At 42.9% G+C, this 12,718-nt stretch overlaps 1 protein-coding gene across 4 annotated transcripts in view; it reads right to left on the bottom strand.

The window, feature by feature from the left end:
* PDSS1 (decaprenyl diphosphate synthase subunit 1) overlaps nt 1–12,718 on the bottom strand; it is a 49,408-nt gene that overhangs the window by 21,922 nt on the left and 14,768 nt on the right. For 3 of the 4 annotated variants that reach the window (XM_019034940.4, XM_055353326.2, XM_055353327.2), the window contains 3 exons: nt 4,545–4,686; nt 1,074–1,185; nt 868–977 (listed from right to left, as the gene is read on the bottom strand). In XM_019034940.4, the coding sequence (XP_018890485.3) occupies nt 868–977; nt 1,074–1,185; nt 4,545–4,686 (364 nt within the window). Of the gene's footprint in view, nt 1–863; nt 978–1,073; nt 1,186–4,544; nt 4,687–12,718 lie in introns of all 4 variants that reach the window. The other variant, XM_055353328.2, reaches the window with a different exon arrangement.

Genomic DNA, 12,718 nt, shown 5'->3' with positions numbered 1-12,718 from the left:
GGAGAAAGCAAGGGGAAAAACAGTTATGGCTTATACTCAATTTGTACTCTGAAGAAATAGGACTTGTTTATATTTCATGTAAAAATATTAGAAGGATTGGTCAGGTGCAATGTATTGGCCAGGTGCAATGGCTCATGCCTGTAATCCCAGTACTTTGCAGGGCCAAGGTGGGTGGATCACTTGAGGCCAGGAGTTTGAGACCAGCCCGGCCAACATGGCAAACCCCCATCCCTACGAAAAATACAAAAATTAGCTGGGTGTGATGGCGCACACCTGTGGTCCCAGCTACTAGGAAAGCTGAGGCAGGAGAATTGCCTGAACCTGGGAGGTGGAGGCTGTAGTGAGCCAAGATCACACCACTGCTTTGCAGCCTGGGCCACGCAGCAAAAGACTCTGTCTCAAAAAAACACAAAAAAACAAAAAACAAAAAAAAGTACATAGAATGCTAGTACAGTCTAATAGATATCTTTTCCTGGGTAAATATTATATTAAAGAACAGAGCATTTCATTTCTAAAAGGTGAAGTGTCAGAAAGAGTGTGTGTGATACCAATCATTAGAGAAATTATGATAAATTGTTCAAAATGATACAGTTTGGCAATCAGATTGGGGAAGGTGCGGGAAAGCTTACTTTGATTCAATTCTTGGGAAGAAAAGATGAAAAGTCAACGCCTGCATACCAAAAGATGGCAAAAACGAAAACACAGCAGAAGTCCTCTACTGTTTGGGGATGTCATTCTTTTCCTCATTAACCTCTTGGGATTTTTGGATACTATTTTAAGATTCTTCACTGAAATATTTTCTAGGAAAATTAGCTCCCAAAAAAGAGCTATGAGGCTTTAACTTGAAGAAAGACAGAACGTACATACTGCTTTACAACTGTTGGCTATCAGGCTGGCGGTCTTCTTGAACGTCTTCTCAAGGTAGTGTGCAAATCTTTCATTCTCATTTTCTTTCGACCCGAGCTGAAGAAATTCACCTATAAAGAAGGAAAGGAGTCATTTGAGAGGCGGCTTTATTGCCTGGCTAAACACCAGGGTTGAATAACAAAGAAGAAAAATCAGAATCAACGTACCACGCACCAAATCTTCAATAACTTGGGTTAAAATAGATATAACAGTTGTATTTCCAATTCGTGCCAGAGCTATAGATGCTGCAGAAAGAATTAAATCTCCAGCAAGTACAGCCTATAAAAAGACAGGGGGAAAACAGAACGTTCAGAAAAATGCATCAGAGCAGTAGAGCCAATGATGAAACTGACTGGAAGGGAGCTTCGTGGAAGTGGGGGCTCATCTTGGATGCAGGTTTTTTAACCTTCTTCTTCCTCAACAGGAGTCCGTAACAATCAGTTACAGATTTGGAACAGTGTTTGAACTGGACTGGCTCTCAGAGATGACCATGTCACTCTTCCCAGTTTGTAATAATCGGTTACAGATTTGGGACAGTACTTGAACTGTATTGGCTCTCAGAGATGACCATGTCCATCTCCCCAGTTGACACCTGAAGAAATCAATGCCTGGAGAGGGAGAGCAGCTTCACTCACCAGCCCCACCAAAATGCAGCTGCCTTCAGTTTCACTACACTGGATGTTCATTCTTCCCTTGTGCCTTTCCACTTACTGTTCCTTCTGCTCAAAAAGTTCTGCCCCCTTCTTCACTGAGTGGACTTATTTGCATAATTGGTTCAGATGCCACTTCTAAGAAGTTCCCCCCAATCCCTCAGTCTGGTCAGATGCCTCCCTTTTATGTGAGTACAACACCTGTGCATGCTGCGACCATCACACCTTGCGTACCAGTCAGTGATGCTCTAGTCTCTATGCTCCCAGGGCAGTGGGGAGGGTGGGGTGGAGTGGGAGCTCAGACTAGGAATCATCTCAGCTAGTACTGAGCACACCCCAGAGCACGGCACGATACATGTTATTTTCAATAAAAATTAAACCAAAGAATTTTGGCTCCAAGTGAAATGCTTTTTGTACTATGTGACACTGCCCCTCATTCCTGGACAAAAAAAAAAAAAGTTTTTCCATTGAACACTAAGCAATCAACATATTTCCAGTCTTCTTTAGACTGTGATGGATGTCTACACTGTATTAGCAACTAGTTATAAACTACTGCATAAATAGTTGAATTATATGCTATAACCAAATACACCCTATATATCACATTAATTTGCATATTTAAAGATATATATTACATTCTTTTTTTTTTTTTTGAGAAAGAGTCTTGCTCTGTTGCCCAGGCTTGAGTACAGTGGCACGACCTCGGCTCACTGCAGACTCTGCCTCCCGGATTTAAGCAATCCCCCCACCTCAGCCTCACGAGTAGCTGGGACTACAGGCGTACACCACCACGCCCAGGTATTTTTGTATTTTTACTAGAGATGGGGTTTCACCATGTTGGCCAGGCTGGTCTCGAACTCCTGGCCTCAAGTGATCCAACTGCCTCGGTCTCCCAAAGTGCTAGGATTACAGGCGTGAGCCACCACACCCGGCTGTAAGTGTTACATTCTGTAGTAATTAGTCATAAAGGCTAGAGTTCACAGAATTTTCAACATAACTATTTAGGTACTTATTGTCTTAGTTCTTTAGTATCTAAACAGTGATGTTCATTGTGTTTACCAATTAATCACCACTTTATATAATATACATATTATGTAAGACATCCTGATGTAAGTATATGCCTATAAAGTCATTTTACAAATTATGATATATAGGTACCCACTTACATTCCCCGACCCAGCCCCTACATCATTAGCAGCTCAAGGCTCGGGATCCTTTGGCCTTTACTTCCTTCTTCACCTGGCCGGGGAGATCCTAGGGACCAAAAGGTCCAGCATATGACATGGAAGCCACAGGACTGTGACGGCCAGGGGTGGGAGTTAAAGGAAAGAAGTGCTAGGAAGCCCAGGCCAGGCCTAACAAGGGCTCACCGAGAGGGCACTGTGTGTGGGGGGGGTTTTGTACCGGTAACATAGCAGTTGTGGGTCAGAGGCAGAAACAGGTAGGAACTGGCAAGTAGCCCTGTGCTAAGCAGATGGCTGTCAGAACTGAAAGAGGAAGGTGAAGGCGGCACATGTGTCCTTGGCCTGCCCTCAGAAAAAGGCCCCCAATGGCAGAGACAGACACACAGGGGCTAGCCAAGGCGGAGACCATCATTTGTTCTCTTGATCCTCTTCCCCTGCCCAAGGCTCCACATAAGGCTTTAGGACTGGCTGTGCCTGAAAACAGACACAGCTGACTGCAGGGATGGGTCATAGAGTTACCCACGTCCTCTCCAAATCTAAACGCCATCTGCTTTTTGGCCAACATTCTGATGTACAGAATTTACTCAACAGGACGTAAAACCTTTTAATCTAAAATTTGAAATAAAAGGCATATAAATGAAATTGCAAGACTCGATTTCAAAACAGTCATTTATGTTCAAATAAAACCAGCATGTGAAGATAACAATAAACATATATATATGTATGTGTGTGTGGGTGTATATACATATATCTCTTCTTTTAATAAGGAGAATTAAATAGGAATGAACCAGGAATACTATAAATCTATGAGAGAAAAGGAGGTGAGGGTGGGGTAGTTGTTTGCACAAACTTTTTTTTTTTTTTGAAATGGAGTCTCACTCTGTTGCCCAGGCTGGAGTGCAGTAGTGTGATATTGGCTCACTGCAACCTCCCTCTCCCAGGTTCAAGTGATTCTCCTGCCTAAGCCTCCTGAGTAGCTGAGATTACAGGTGTACACTGGCTAATTTTTGTGCTTTTTTAGTAGTGACAGGGTTTTGCCTTGTTGGCTAGGCTGGTCTCAAACTCCTGACCTCAGGTGATCCACCCACCTCAGCCTCCCAAAGTGCTGGGATTACAGGCATGAGCCACTGCGCCTGGCCTGCACAAACTTTTTGTTTGTAGAGCACGTGTGTGGTGATGGCGATGGATGCCTGTGCATTTTCATTCTCATCTGTTGAACTTTATTCTCATCCTTCAACCTAGGATCTATGCATCCTCAAACCAAGTCCCTGTTTCCCATATTCCCAATGCTAATAATATAGAAATATGCTTTAATATATACATATATGAACCAAACCCAATTACATAACTTCTATTTCAAAAGATAGAATTTTCATGGCAGAACAGTTATCTCTCTGAGGTTTCTTTTTTCTTTTATTAGTTTTATTTGTTTGCTTTGGCATTTATATGCAGCACTCAATTATACAAATGTTTAAAAAATTAAACTGAATCTGGGTAATCTAAGCCCAAAAGTAAAACGTATGATTCCTCATGAAATAGATTTTTTGGACACCCATGAAAATCCCTTTCCTTATAACCAAAGGAATTCTATTAGAAATCCTAAGTTTCTTTTTCCACGGTATTTTTTATTATTTATTTATCAAATATCCATATTTGGACAAGACATGAATACTTTTTTGAAATTCAGAAGACCACATTACATTTGAGCAAGCATATTTTTAATGAGACAAATCTGAGAAACAAAAGCGGTCCGAAAAGCGTGTGATTCAGTAAGAGAGATTTTTAAAAAACCAAAAAACCATACCTTCTTTTCACCCCAGATCTTATTAACTGTGTGTTTTCCTCTTCGAGAACTTGCATCGTCAATAACGTCATCGTGAACCAGACTAGCAGTGTGGATCATTTCTGCAATTAAGGCTATGGTGCGCTGGCTGGCTTGCACATGTCTAATTAACAGAAAGCAATGCTTTTTAACAGACGCCGCCTAGAACCTTCTCAGCAATCAGCTTGTGAAAACTGGACATCGGATCTAGGATAAAGAATGTTATTTCTCTAAGAGAAACAGTATAAAAACTCTGGCTTCACCACACAGCCATTTCTATACATTTACAAATGTATGAGAAACCCTGCCACAACTACATTTTATGAATTCCCCATTGAAGAAGTAGAAATTGTACCATTAGCCAAAAAAAACAGTAAACGATCAGAAGTCTGGCTGATCTTATTGGGCTGAAGAATCATCTTTATAACAGTGTTCTTGGTCAGGTGTTTAAGTTTATAAGTTTACAATTAAATTTTGGGGTGGATAGGGAAGATAGGTGAGAAGCATTTTTTAAAAGTATTTTAAAGACTCAACTGTCTCAATGTTCAAAGCTTTTAATACTGTCTTTTTTGTTTTTGAGACAGGGTCTCGCTCTGTCACCCAGGCTGGAGTGCAATGGTGCAATATTGGCTCACAACCTTCGCCTCCCAGGTTCAATCAAGTGATTCTCCCACTTCAGCCTCCATGAGTAGCTGGGACTACAGGCATACACCACCACACCCAGCTAAATTTTATATTTTTAGTAGAGATGGGGTTTCACCATGTTGGCTAGGCTGGTCTCGAACTCCTGACCTCAAGTGATCCGCCTGCCTTGGCCTCCCAAAGTGTGGATTACAGGCGTAAGCCACCGCACCCCGCGTAGTAATGTCTTAAATTAAACGTTTAGTATGACAACCTCAGTAACCAACAGAAGATGTTTGTAAAACTTTCTTCCAACTCACATTTAACCTTCTCATTAGAAATTTAAACTTTTATTTCCCAAGTTTAACACAAACTATAGGATAAGTAGGCTCAAGAAGACAGGACACAGATATAAATTTTACAGTTCAGAGAGAATGTCCCCCATTTCATTTTAATCATTATTACCACCATCATCTATGGGAATTTTTAAAAACTAAATTTCAAGAAAATCAAACTGGGGAAATAACCATTTGGAACCTAAAACATATCCTCATTTAAACACACACTAACCAAATGTTGCACTTATTCCAAATGCTTATTTTCAAATACCATCAGGTTATATCTTAGAGGGGAAAAAAGGGAGAGGGATTCTGAAATATGACTTTTTCTTTAAAAATCGAATCTGAACATCTGCACAAGGTAACGCTCATTCCAATTCCTCAGACCCGGCAGAAAGCAATGAAAAATGAAGTATAACTACATAAAAGGTGCTGGAATTTAACTATCGACACTAAATCAGCATGAGAAAAGCTTTTGATCTTGCTTTACATGTAATTTTAAAATATGATGTCATGCTGGCTCCTCTTACCGGCAGCCTTAGAACTAAACCCTAGACCCTTTCAACTGCTCTCAGCCTGGAAATCATGTCTACAGTGCTACTCATTCCTTTTTTTTTTTTTTTTTTTTTTTTGAGACGGAATTTCGCTCTTATTGCCCAGGCTGGAGTGCAATGGCGTGATCTCGGCTCACTACAACCTCTGCCTCCCGGGTTCAAGCCATTCTCCTGCCTTAGCCTCCCAAGTAGCTTGGATTACATGTGCACACCATCACATCGAGCTAATGTTTGTATTTTTAGTAGAGATGGGGTTTCACCATGTTGACCAGGCTGGTCTTGAATTCCTGACATCAGGTGATCCACCCACCTCAGCTTCCCAAAGTGCTGGGATTACAGGTGTGAGCCACCACGCCTGGCCTCATTCTTTATTAATATTTCAGTTACAACTTCTTAATATGTCTAGTTCACAACAGATTCTTCTAATGGGGGAGTATTAAAACAAAAGCAGTGCAGGGTAGGGACAAATTAGCATATAAAAACCACTTCTGTAGTCTAGGCACAGTTACAGGTTCCTGCCTGTAATCCCAGCACTCTGGAAGGCTGAGGCGGGCGGATCACTTGAGGTCAGGAGTTCGAGACCAGCCTGGACAACAGGGCGAAACTCCAACTCTACTTAAAATACAAAGATTAGTCGGGCATGGTGGTGTGCATCTGTAATCCCAGCTACTTGAGAGGCTGATGCAGGAGAATCACTTGAGCCGGGAGGTGGAGGTTGCAGTGAGCCGAGATTATGCCACTGCACTCCAGCCTGGGTGACAGAGACTTCATTTCAAAAAAAAAAACAAAAAAACCAAAAACCCCAATAAACTTCAGTAAATGAGAAAATAGAGGTTCAGGGTTCAGGTGAGTTTTAAGCCACCTGAATCCCTCAGTGAGATTCAGTTTTTATATTAGAATACTTAAATATTTTTCAGGTAAATTTACTAGGCCCTATCTTCTTTGAGTTGAATGCACAGGAAAAGATATAAACTTTTACAGTTTTTTTTAATATAAGGCTTTTAGAATATTTTTGCAAGTGAATTTCAGTCTAATAAATTAGACACCTCCTACTAGTTAGCAGTAGACCTTACCTTAAAACAACAGGTAAGGTCTAGCCTTTCTCATGCATTCAGAAGTTGGGCACCACTTCCATTATGATAAATTACATCAGCAGACGGGGCTCCTGCTGAGAAGTTGCAATGAAATTGGCAGCACTCACCAAGATACTAGAGTTGTTTTGGTAATCTGAAGCTATTATTACAACAAAGATTTCTTAAAATATTTTGAAATTTCATAGACTACTATATATCCATCTAAAAACGTCATTTTGCACCTGGCGCGGTGGCTCATGCCCGTAATCCCAGCGCTTTGGGACGTCGAGGCGGGAGGATCACCTGAGGTCAGGAGTTCGAGACCAGCCTGGCCAACATGACGAAACCACGTCTCCACTAAAAATACAAAAATTAGCCAGGCATGGTAGTGGGTGCCTGTAATCCCAGCTACTCGGGAGGCTGAGGCAGGAGAATTGCTTGAACCTGGGAGGTGGAGGTTGCAGCGAGCCGAGACTTGCACCACTGTACTCCAGCCTGGGGGATAGAGCGAGACTCTGTCTCCGAATAAATAAATAAATAGAATAAAAAATGTCATTTTGCATGGCTAAATTGTGGACTGTTGAAATCAGGATGAAAATGAAATGTTATTTGGTACTGTAACACAGCCTCTACGTAGAATATACATCGTATTTCAGATGTTCCATAGTTTTACCTGATGTATTTTTTATCCAGTTCAGCTTTAGTGTGTGTCAGCTTACATCTGGGAAATGCTGCCACTGCTTATCCATAACATGAGGGTGGGACAGATGACCAAAATGCACAGATTACAGAAAAACTTCACACTGTCCTTAAGATGACATCTCCAAAATGCCAAACTGAATCAAGCCTTCAAAAAACTGGGCACCATTTCTATTTCCTACTGTGAAACAGTGGTCACATTTTCCCAGGATCTGGGAGAGGTGACAGGCAAGGTAGCATGGAAAACGAAGCCCTTGGTCTTGAGAGTTGGCTACGTCCTCTGTACTTCACACCTGCAAGAGTATGCTATGATTCAGCATGCCTCTCAGGACTTTTCTTTCCTCCTTCATTAGATTTAAAAATTTATCTTTTTTTTTTTTTTGAGATGGAGTCTTGCTCTTTCACCCAGGCTAGAGTGCAGGGGCGCAATCTTGACTCACTGCAACCTCCGCCTCCTTGTTTTAGTGATTCTTCTGCCTCAGCCTCCCAGGTAGCTGAGACTACAGGCATGTGCCAACCACGCCCAGCTAATTTTTGTATTTTTAGTAGAGATGGGGTTTTGCCATGTTGGCAAGGCTGGTCTCAAACTCACGACCTCACATGATCCACCTGCCTTGGCCTCCCAGAGTGCTGAGATTACGTGAGCCACCGCACCCGGCCAAAAAATTTTTTTTAATAATGAAGAGTTTCAAACATACCTAAAAATAGATAGAATAATATAATGACCCTACCAGTGAATCCTTTACGAGGTTTACATGTGGTTTTACAAAATATATTTTCCCTGTTCATACTAATATAAAATGTGAAGTCTTAAATTGCAAGTAAATCCCCAGTGTGTAGGGAGGGATCTGTATAAAGGGCGCCTCCAATCTAAGGAATGGCAGAGTGCAGGGAGGAAGCCTGTGAGCTCCAACTTCTAGGCCATCCTCCCCAGCCACTGCTCATTCACCTTCTAAACCTAAAGAAACACATAAGGCTCAGAATAAAGTCTGTCTCTCTTCAGTGGGAATTTTTTAACTTGATCCTAACAGTCATAGATTTGTTAGCATTTTAATGTCAAGAGAAAATAATTGGTATCTAACAGCAGCAACCCCTGAATATTTTCAGATTTAGCTGCGGATATAATGGATGTCTGCAAAGTTGCATCATAAATGATGCAGGGTTCACACTATTGCTTATTTGCTTGCCACTGAAGAAGCAATTACAAGAGCTTCTGAATCTTGGGATATGTGGAGAGAGACCCCTATGATGATACCTGGATCTACAACTTATCCAGGTTGCTCTGTGCAGAGCTTTCTCTGTAGGGTCCAGGGTACTATGGACTAACCAGCATTCAGTTCTTTCAAATTGGGGATGGGTAAGGAAAATGTAGGAGTGCCCAGGCGCGGTGGCTCATGCCTTTAATCTCAGCACTTTGGGAGGGGGAGACATGCGGATCACTTGAGGTCAGGAGTTTAAGACTAGCCTGGCCAACATGATGAAACCCCGTCTCTACTAAAAATACAAACATTAGCTGGGCGTGATGATGTGTGCCTGTAATCCCAGCTACTTGGGAGGCTGAGGCAGAAGAATCGCTTGAACCTGGGAGGCAGAGGTTGCAATGAGCTGAGATTGTGCCACTGCACTCCAGCCTGGGTGACAGAGCAAGACTCAAAAAAAACAAAACAAAACAAAAAAAAACTATAGGAGTTGATTCCTTTGCAGACAGAATCAGCCTCATCCTGGCATGGAGGGTGCTGAAGAAGGTGCACACACCACAGTCACAAGCCCTGCAGCCCTCTTGCTCTCACTGAGGTTCTTATGCTTGACCTTGCACTCATGCATGAAATGATGACCATCTGCTCATCAAAATCTCCAGCTTAGTGGGTGTCCCTTACTGTAGAATGTACTTCAAAGATCCGTTTTAACAGTGACTACGGACATATCCACAGTGCCATCTCCTAGGTGAAAGACAAAACCATTTCCTTTCGTAGCAACCTTCTTGCCTATCCCATAAACAGCAGCAGCAGTGGCTGGCTCAGTGACACAGAACACACAGAAACCAGGAATGGCTCTACAGTTGTTAGTGGCCTGACCTTTGGAATCACTGGAGCCAGTCAGTGCTAAATGGCTGTTTTGTTACAGTCTTTCCAGGGATAGGCTTTGGTAATTTCCTTAGTTTTTTATAGTGCTATAAAAGTTACCTCCTCTGAATACAGGATTGTTATCACACCTGGACTCTCAACCTGTTATCTACTGTGAAAACTGTGTCTAATAATTTGACCCCCTAAACATCTAGTTCAGCTTTGAAAACTGGACTAATGTAATCCAATGCCATTGGCTATTTGCAAAATTGATATCAACAGATCTCTGTACAGCACAATTTGGGTAGTCTGTTATCCTGATTGCTGACAATGATATTCACTTCTTAGAACTAAAAGAGTTTCACACAGGAATGGATGGTGCCAAGATCCAGGTGCCAGTGATAACAGTGTCTTCAATGAGGCAGCTGAGCAGGCTAGGTAGGTTTGGCTTGTCTGAGAAACATGCAGACACTATAACTGTGCTGCATTCAGTGAGTGAAGCAATTTTATAGAAATCTATCATAAAGCTCTTTTTCTTTTCTTTTTTTTTTTTTGAGACAGAGTCTCCCCTAGGCTGGAGTGCAGTGGCGCAATCTCTGCTCACTGCAGCCTCCACCTCCTGGGTTCAAGCGATTCTCCTGCCCCAGCCTCCTGAGTAGCTGGGATTTATAGGTGTGTGTCACCACGACTGGCTAATTTTGTATTTTTTGTAGAGACGGGGTTTCACCATGTTGGCCAGGCTGGTCTCAAACTCCTGAACTCATGTGATCCACCCACCTTGGCCTCCCAAAGTGCTGGGATTACAGGCGTGAGCCACTGTGCCCAGCCCATAAAGCTCTTTTTTGATCTGGGTTCTTTAATAAAATGAGCTTGGGTTTTGCTGAGCTCTGTTGCAAGTTAGGTTCTCCAGGAGGCAGACTCTGAGATGAAGTTTAAAGGACAGGATGTTTATTCGGGATTATCCCTTGGGATTACTGACACCTGAGGGAGGGGGAGAGGATACAGGACTGGGTAGCAGGAGAAGCTGAGCTGCAATCAACAGCCTGAAACACCCTCTAGGGTGTGCAGGTAGAATGGCCCTTCATCTATCAGTCCCTGGATGTGGGTTGCCTCCCGAAGGGGCACAGCCTAAGGTGAGAGGACTCTTTGTAGCCAAGGCAATCCTTGAAGAGGCTAAGGAATGAAGGCCAACAGGTACCAACCCTACCTGGTACAGCAGCTGGGGCAGAGTCGTGCACTGACGGGGGATCTGGGGGCAAGTCTCAGGATCCACCACAACTCTGTTTTCTGGACATGTCAAGTCTGAGTCTTCTGTTGTGTAGATTCCTACTTTCTCTACCCAGACACCATGGTTAGCAAGATTCAGAGAGAAAACAAACACGGGGTCCTGAGCTTTTCAGGGCCCTACTTCCCTTTGAGAATAAACTGTAAGCCATAGAAATCCTTCCCCAGAAAAATCCAAATATACACAAAATTTTGCATACAATGTCAAGTTGTTTACAGACATCCCACAACTCCCGTGAACCTCAAGTTAAGAACTCCCCGTAATCTAGCAGGGAACATTTAATGGACAACTGAAAAGCTTAAGAAAGGAAAATATAAAAATCAGTAAGTAGTAGTTTCTCCCTCGTGCTCTGTTTCTTAAGATATACCTTCTATCGTTTATTAAAATCCCCTCCAAAGTTTTGTTTTAAAAATCCCCCATTTTTTTTGTTTTGTTTGGTTTTTTTGAGACGGAGTCTTGCTCTGTTGCCAGGATGGAATGCAATGGCGTGATCTCGGCTCACTGCAACCTCTGCCTCCCGGGTTCAAGCGATTCTCTTGCCTCAGCCTCCGGAATAGCTGGGACGACAGGTGCGTGCCACCACGCCCAGCTAATTTTTTGTATTTTTAGTAGAGACAGGGTTTCACCGTGTTAGCCAGGATGGTCTTGATCTCCTGACCTCGTGACCCGCCTGCCTCAGCCTCCCAAAGTGCTGGGATTACAGGCGTGAGCCACTGTGCCCTGCAAAAATCCCCAATTTAATACATACCTCAGAAGCAAAAAAAAACAAAACAAAACAAAACAAAAAACACACAGTATCTGATAAGCCTCCTAAGAGCCATTAAACTTTGATTGTCAAAGGTTTAAAACAGTATCCCTCCATTATGACATCACCAACAAGCAAGCCTGTCAGGTTCACTGTCAGGTTCACCGATCTGGGGCCACTGAGGCTGGAGGGGCTCTCTTGGCACTGAACATGGATGGTGCTGCTCCTGAATCTTTAGCTGCCGTTTCCCCCTACTGTCCTAAGCCTTTCTCAGCAAAAGCAAAATCACAAATGGCCCAGCTCTCCAGAAGCCTCATCCCTTCTTCTTAAGTGGCATGGAAATAATACCTACATATTTAGTCCTTTAAGTGCCCGATCCAGAAGAGTCCACAGAAAGCAAGTATTGTCGGAAGTTGGGGCTTGGAGAGCAGAATTGCTAGGGTACTGTACCACCCAAACCCACGCCACAACGGTGACTTGTCCCCATGCCGGACGCTGTCTCTGCACTGTGACTTTCCTAAGCCCTGCTCCTATCACTTATAGGGAGAATAAGGCTGCAGCTCTGACATTCCCTGGAAAGGGCAGTAGTGAACTTACTATTGAAACTAGCAATGGCTTTTGTTATATTCTCCCATGTTTTCTGCAACTAACAATTTATACAGTTTCCATAAGGCAGACTGAAAAAACTTCAAATTGGCTGGGCGCGGTGGCTCACACCTGTAATCCCAGCACTTTGGGAGGCCAAGGCCGGTGAATCACCTGAGGCCAGGTGTTCGAG

This window comes from Gorilla gorilla, chromosome 8 (assembly GCF_029281585.2).
Source record: "Gorilla gorilla gorilla isolate KB3781 chromosome 8, NHGRI_mGorGor1-v2.1_pri, whole genome shotgun sequence".
Classification (NCBI taxonomy): Eukaryota; Metazoa; Chordata; class Mammalia; order Primates; family Hominidae; genus Gorilla; species Gorilla gorilla.
This window is presented reverse-complemented; position numbering and strand designations above follow the sequence as displayed.